At 34.7% G+C, this 7,941-nt stretch overlaps 1 protein-coding gene across 2 annotated transcripts; it reads left to right on the forward strand.

The window, feature by feature from the left end:
• Positions 1–2,919: 2,919 nt before the first annotated feature.
• On the forward strand, positions 2,920–7,620 carry LOC109068182 (synaptogyrin-1-like). 2 transcript variants are annotated; one of them, XM_042738428.1, is made up of 4 exons: positions 2,920–3,101; positions 4,829–5,063; positions 5,790–5,935; positions 6,022–6,804. In XM_042738428.1, exons 1-4 carry the CDS (start codon positions 3,000–3,002, stop codon positions 6,124–6,126), a joined length of 588 nt encoding a protein of 195 aa, XP_042594362.1. In that variant the 5' UTR covers positions 2,920–2,999; the 3' UTR covers positions 6,127–6,804. The 2 variants fall into 2 exon arrangements, with proteins under 2 accessions (XP_042594362.1, XP_018940578.1); XM_019085033.2 differs by lacking the exon at positions 6,022–6,804 and adding an exon at positions 6,821–7,620 and having other exon boundaries at positions 2,928–3,101.
• The last annotated feature ends 321 nt before the right edge of the window (positions 7,621–7,941 follow it).

Here is a 7,941-nt window from a genome sequence, read left to right on the forward strand (position 1 = left end):
TTAAATAGTAACTTTCATCTTAGAAATGTTTAGGTCTACCCCTAATTGTTTATATTTTTAAATAAAATGCAATATTTATTTTCAACCCACAGACCTCAATCAATGTTGATTTTTGTCCCTTTGTAGTAAATGTTTATATTATTTCTCAAAAATAATTGAGAACCAGATTTGGACCAGATCCACACACTTGTTGAGATTGTGATAATTATTCCTCATTTGAATTCACTTTCTTTGTTACAGATACACAACCTGTTGCACATTGAAAAGTAATGACTCTCTGATTTATAGGTTACTAATTAGCAGTAGCTGAATATTTCATACATGATTACTAACAATCAAAGTGAAATTGGAGCACTTGCACAGGAGTAATTAAACATATTGACGTAATGTTGTAACCATAGAAGTGACCAGATCAGCACCAAGAACTGGTGTTACCTGGCGTCTAAGAACTACTTAAAAACTGGAGTCCACACTGACACACTTTAATTTCAGTGATTAAAATGTAGTGGCTTCATCCCCAATTGGACTAAGTGCAAAGGTGAATAATGATATTTGTCTTAAATTAGCATATGGGTGTTCATGATGGTGTGTGTTCCCTGTGGTGACCCATTGACATCTATGAGACAGAGAGAGAGAGAGAGAGAGAGAGAGAGAGAGAGAGAGAGAAGGATTCAGTCCTGATGCTTCACTAACATCTACTGATGATCTGAATCACAACATCAGAACCAATCAGATTACTGCACAAATTAAACAGAACTACATCACTCACTGGCAAACCCAAAAACAACAACAGAGTAAAATGCAATGCTATTCGGCCCTAAAGAGAGAATACAGTATGGCAGAGTATCTGTACACAGTGTCAGATCAGAAACTGAGAAGATCGCTGACCAGATACAGACGCAGCGGACACAAGCTGATGATAGAGATGGGCAGACACAGAAAAACATGGCTGCCCCCGGAGCAGAGATTGTGTTCACACTGTGATCTGAATCAGATGGAAACAGAACTGCACTTCCTAACAGAATGCTCCAAATACACAGACATATGGACAGTTTTCTATGATAAAATACAGCAGATACATCAGATTTTTAAAACTCTTAAGAACCAGGAGAAACTGCTGTATCTGTTTGGAAAACACAAGAACTGCTGTGTGTTTGCTGCTCCCTAACTTATACACTTACATAAACCAATTCATTTTGCACTACATGCTTAATACTTTTTATATATTTTTATTATTACTATTACTATTATTCTTTTTCTTTCTGTTAATACATATGTGTACTATTTGTAAGCAGCCCAGCAGCAACTGTTTTGGCAATACAAATGTACAGTTTTTGTCATGCCAATAAAGCTCACCTAAATTGAAATTGAAGTGAGATTGAGAGAGAGAGAGAGAGAGAGAGAGAGAGAGAGAGAGAGAGAGAGAGAGAGAGAGATTAATGCAAGAATGGTGTCAACTCGTCAATCAAAAATTCTTAAAATTAAAGTTGTGACGGCATTAAAAAAGAAGCAACCACCTTCAGTATCATTATGACTTGCATATCTAAACATTGTACTGTATATTGAGTTTACATAGATTACATAGATTCAATTACAAAATCAATGTAAGAACGACAATATCTGTCAGACAGCAATAAATAATTTGAACTAAATAATAAATCAAAACTTAATAACTACTACACGGTATCAGTCAAAGCTGTGGAGACATTGGTATTGCTGTATTTTGTAAATTTTTATTGTGTGTGATAGATGTTATGGGTTGTATATGTTGTCCTGTTGTCTTTTAAATTTGGACCTTGAGTCTTCAATAAAGTTTGATATGTATATATATATATATATATATATATATATATATATATATATATATATATATATACAATGCAAACATGGCTCAGAAAATGAAAGCTGGTTCTGAGAAAAACAATGAATGCAATGCAAAACAATTCACACATTTATAAGTATATAGCTAAGTGTCTAAACATTTTTTGTGGGCACCATACCTATGAGTAATCACTATGCTGTATAATTGAAATGCATTCCAGTAGGCTATGTTATACTGCCACCATATGGAGTATTATGGTGTGTGCGCGAAAACACAATGTGAGACGCAAACCATAATCAATCGTCACTCTCATATTTAAAATTGCAGTTCATTTTAATAATTCATCAAAGAATATAGAGTTGTACTCTAATAACAACTTAAATACACCTAAGTTTTCTTTATAAAAACAAGTTCACTAAACAATAATTTGCAGAACATCTGTAACAATAAATTCTTTATTGTTAATTTGGCCAAACCTCAATTTTATTAACCTAACTGACTCACTCCCGGACCTAGAATCGCATTTTTGGTAAACCTGTGATGTACTGGACAACTATTTTTCTTCCACATAATAACACGATAGCCACTCGTGTTTTGTGCTCTGTACGTTTTCATGTGGGGTTACAGTAACTCACCAAAGAAGTATATATTGTATGACAGCTGAAGATTTAGCATAGATCCAGTTGCTGTCCTCTACCGGAACTGCTTTAACGTTAATTGTTTCGTGACTAAAATGCTAAAAAACTTGTTACTTAGTAAATGCGTTTATCAATCCCAAACACTAACAAAGACATCGACTTGTTACCACCTTCTACTGGCATAGCTATCTAGGCCTATAGAGATGACCAGATGAACTCTACTACAAAGGGACGAAAAGTCAAACTTGACTGAGGGCTGTCGTAAAAAAATATTTATATTATATTAAAATGTATTATTTTTATTTTTATTTCCTGCATTTATGTTCTCTAGCTACATACATGATATGGTGGGCCTTCTTCTTCGTGAACTGCTTGAAAAGATTCGAATCATTGAGATGAATCAAAATCCCCACCATTATTTAACACGAACAGGCGCGCGCTCGACTATGGGTGTGCACGACAGGCGATCGTGAACGCGCTCAGCTCTTCTTCCGCAGAGCATCGCACAGCAGCAGTCAGCGCGCCACACTGCTGGGAGGATGGATGGAGCGGGCTCGTTTGGAGCGGGCCGAACCGGTTCGGCATTTGATCTGATTGCGTTCATCAAACAGCCACAGACAGTCCTAAGAGTCCTGGCATGGGTAAGAACAGCAATCTTCTATGAATTATGACTGACAGAATGATGCTTCTGTTCCCATTTTAATGGTCGAGCGGTTATTTTAACAAGGGTGATCTTGCTTTATATATTTTTTATTTTGTATATTTGCAGTGCTTAAAGGGCGTATGTAATCATTTAACGTAATGATTGGGTGTTATTATAGGATGCTGTCTTCTTTAGGTGGACGCACGTCAGATGTTGCTGTGGTAGTGACGCACGCATTGCGTGCGCGCAGTGTAGTGCCACATGTAGCCTAGAGATATTTGGGTCATTGTTAAAATACAGTGATGAATATATTACATTTATTATAATAATAGTAATAAACAGTGGTAATATTTAATGAAACAGACTTCAGACATTTAATAAATCTTCATTCTATCCTTTATCTGGCGTTTTAATAAGAAAAAAAAATGATTTATGATTTATCGCTGAATGTCATTTTCTCATTTGGTTCATTTACATGTCATTGCTGTATAACAGATTGATTTTAGTCTGATCAATAGTGTTTTTTGCAGATTTGTCACTGTGTTGTTGTCACTGGTGTTACAACCCTTGCGTCATTCGTGCAATAAAATTAATGAATAACAAAAGTCAAGTTTTATCTTTGTTGTTTTCTTTGGATTTATTACTTTTTTGTCATTAGTCAAGTTTGTATGATTAAAAATAATGTCAAGATGTTAATAAATGTACTGTTGACCTTTATATATTTTTTTCTTCTAATGCAAATGACACACCTAGAGTTTTAGGTTATTGAAATGTTCTTTAAAAAAAAACAAAATGACAAAATATTAATGTCAGATCTCCCTAAACATTGTAGGAAGAAAATATGCTGTATTATAAGAAAATAAATATACTGTACAGTTTTGGTAGAAACTTTTAAAGCCAGTGGCCATTCTCCGGAATGGCAATGCACAAGTGAGCTTAAACTATAAATTAACTCACTGTAGTAACTTTACAGATGACTGATATGTCCGTAAATGGACACCAATTACCAGATCCGTGCATAAGGGCAGAGGAAGATAATGTTTTGAATTTTAAAAAGCCTCCATGCATTGTAAAATGTTTTGTAGTAGTTTTAACTGACTTTATTTAAGGCATGTTATTTAACATGACTGACTCAACCTGAGTAGATTATAGGTTACTTCAACAAATCGGGGTCAGATGTAGGGCTTCGAGGCATGTTGGTAGTTGCTTCTTGCTTTAACACAGTGTTTTATCCAGCCATGCAGCCAATAACCACAGCAGCTATAACTGTTTCTGTGACGACTGTGTGATGTGTGCGTCAGTTTATGGGATTTCATTGCCAAAAATAGCACATGGCACCGCAATATATGAGCACTACTTGTGATTTTCTCTTACTGTCGCTCCAAAACACACTAGACTGCATGTTGTGCACTTTTTGGTGATCCCTTGGCATCTGTTTGAGTGGGTGTGGTTGTGCGTGATCTGTTGCATTAGTGAGAATTAGCCACATTTTCTCCCTGAGGTGTAAATGAAATTCTTTCCTGGGAAATGCATAACACGGCATCGGTAAGGAGAATGGTGTCCCCTCCATTTAGCATGTATAACATAATAGAAGAAAAGCTTCACTTAGATGCCTTCTGTTCTGAGAATGCAAATAATTTAAGGGGTTTTATTAATTTAACACCAGGGATAAGGTTTATATACCTATTCCTGTGACTCATGTCGTTTTTCACTGTCTCTCTCCAGATCTTCTCCATGGTGGTCTTTGCTTCTATAATAAATGAGGGCTATGTGAATATGGGCAGCGAGCGACTGCACTGTGTCTTTAATAAGAACGCAGATGCCTGTAACTACGGCATCACTATAGGAATAATGGCTTTCTTAGCAAGCATCTTCTTCCTGGCCCTGGACATCTATTTCCCCCAGATCAGCAGTGTTAAAGACAGAAAGAGAGCAGTGCTGTTGGAGATGGTATTTTCAGGTAAAAATGTTCTGATATAAATCATTGTGATTTTATGAATGAAAATAATTTGTTTATTCTGATGCAATTACAATAATATCCAGTCAGTGATTTTAATTTACTTGTACATTTATGTATAGTGATGACCACTCAAAGCCAGTTAAAATATGCTTTTTTTGTTTATTTATTTCAGTTATTAAAATATTTTTATTACAGTTTTGTCATTACTTTACAGCTTCACAAAGAGTGAGAAATGTCTATTACAGGCTGTCATAGCAATGAACTATTTTTTAAATATGAACATTTTCTTTATAAACTGGCTGGTTATTATTAATATTTAGAATACGTTTTTGTGTTTTATATTTTAAATTTTCATTTAGGTAAAATTTCAGTAACTTTGTTGTGTTTTGTAATTTATATATTTTTTTTATACTATGTCCGTATACTGTAGTTTTAAAAATGTTGGCTTGTCAACTAGCTGAAATAAAAAAGTAAGTTTTTATATTTTATTTTATTTGATCTCAGTCATCCTTAATTTTATTTCAAGTAACAAATATGATATATATGATACCATAATACTATTATAATCCTGATTGTCTATAGGCCAAATTGCTGAAATTATCTGTATTTTTGTACAATAATAAAATGTAGCATGTACCTGGAAAATACAAACAAATCAAAATTCAGTTTTTTGAAGACTTTTAAAATAGATTTGCCGCTACACATTTTCCAATCTCTTCTCTTTAGGATTCTGGACGTTCCTTTGGTTTGTAGGATTCTGCTTTTTGGCCAGTCAGTGGAGTCATACGTCCCCTCAAGAGCTGCCGCTGGAGCAGGCGTCAGACGCGGCACGCGCAGCTATTGCCTTCTCTTTTTTCTCAATCCTGACCTGGGTAAGTCACTCCACCTTCCTATAGATGCTTTACACAATCACAATTACGTGTATATTTGACTGCCAGCATTGGTGTTTGTGTTTCAGGCATATCTATGTCTGCTAGCAGTGCACAGGTTTAAGAACACTGCCTTTATGGAGGATAAACAGAGGCTTTTGTCCAAACATCCTAACACTCTCTCAGTAGTGTAGATGTAGATTTCCTATACTAATGTCAAATGCACACTAAACTATGCTTTTTCTGACAGTAGTACAAAGTGCTATCTATATGTTCAGTACACTCTCAGAAAAAAGGTACAAAACTGTCACTGGGGCGGTAGTCTTTCAAAAGTTATTAATATGTATACTTTAGATACTACTGTGTACTAATAAGTACCATTTAGGGGTAAATAAGGGACAAAGATTTACCTTTTAGCACAATCTTTTTGTACGTGATGGCACAATATGATCACTATAAAAGCTGAAAGAATGCAAAAAGTATTTCCTTAGATACTATATATTTAGGCAGAGTAGACAATACATGTAATTTATAATTTTCAGTTTACAAAAACTCCAGAAATACATGCAAAATTTGATGACTATAGTGACTGATTTTCCGGCACACAACAACACAGACTCTATTTTCCTCCCATTTACATTGCATTACATACTGTATATTGTGTACTCTGTTTAAAGTCATTTACAGCTATAAGAATGAACTTCTACTCTTGATCTAGTAAAGACAGAAATAGTTCTTCTGGATCTTCAGGTGTTTATACTGTTACTGGGTTAACTCAAGCATTCCAACTAACTCTTGCTACTATGCTTGATACCTCATGAACGTGATTGTCTTTCTCATTAACATGCTAATCAGACTAATATGCATAATCCTGGTTATCCTGACTAGGCGGGCCTTACGGTGTGTGCTGTTCAGAGGTTCCTGCTCGGTACTGACTTGACACTGTTCACCACCGAGCACATGGGCGAACAGCCGCCCAAGCAGCCGTACCCCTCCAATGATGTAATTGGTCAGACCACCATCCCCGTCAATGCTTACCAGAGTCCACCGCTCATCGAAACCGTGGAGACCCGCCCCCCTGGATACAAGATCGCACCTGCATTTTAATCCACAACCAATCAGAAGGCAAGGAATATAGCAGCGCTAAAGGACATAGACTGCCGTCAATGTTAGCTAAATGTAAATGTATCGTATCTCGTTTTAGTAGCGGGGTGGCGAGGGGATGATGCTCAGCTCTGTAGTCCACACTATAATACAGTCTGATAATGCAGTCTCACTTTAAAGCAAAGATGGATGTTTTGGGTTGATTGTCATTGCCTTCCCAAATGTTTTACATTCGGCTAAAAAAAAATCATTGTCAAAATCCCCATGTGCTACTTATTTAGTAACTCAATTTATTATTATTGTTTATTTAAAGAAATGAAAAATAATTAAAGGTGCACAAAGTATTGTCTGTTGCATCATGCAAAAGCAGAAGATGTTTTGGTGAATAAATAATGACAGAATATTTTAATCACTTTAATTTCGGTAATTTGGAAAAAGTGAATCTAAATTATGACAGTTTTTTGACCAGTGCATATTAAAAATTATTTACATCAATTTTAAATAAGGTAAGTTGATTAAATAAAATATAAATATTAGTTGAAAAACTTAAAAAACATAAACGAAAATTTGAAACGTTGCCTTGGCAACTAACTAGAAAAAAGTACCAAAATTACTAAAACAAACAAAACAACTGAAATAAAATTTAATTTAAACTACTGTATATAGAAAGAAAAAAAATAATAAAAAATATTGAGAAAAGCACGAAACAAAATGACTGAAATAAAATAAATAACACTAAATGCTGTTTTTGGAACAAAAAATAAAACATTTTTTGAGTGGCATCATATTTCATGTACAAAATTTAAAACATATTTTACAAAAATAAAATTCATTTCTTTCAGGGTAAAACTTTTTCTAAATTGCAAACATTACTTGATGCACCTTTAAGTATAATAAAGTTTTTT

The sequence above is a fragment of the Cyprinus carpio genome, chromosome A1, assembly GCF_018340385.1.
Source record: "Cyprinus carpio isolate SPL01 chromosome A1, ASM1834038v1, whole genome shotgun sequence".
Taxonomy (NCBI): Eukaryota; Metazoa; Chordata; class Actinopteri; order Cypriniformes; family Cyprinidae; genus Cyprinus; species Cyprinus carpio.

Coding starts and splice junctions, on each gene's coding strand:
- LOC109068182 (XM_019085033.2), top strand. CDS start 3,000: ATGGATGGAGCGGGCTCGTTTGGAGCGGGCCGAACCGGTTCGGCATTT. Junction 5,064..5,789: donor GTTGGAGATGGTATTTTCAG/GTAAAAATGTTC, acceptor TCTTCTCTTTAG/GATTCTGGACGTTCCTTTGG. Junction 5,936..6,820: donor TTTTCTCAATCCTGACCTGG/GTAAGTCACTCC, acceptor TATCCTGACTAG/GCGGGCCTTACGGTGTGTGC.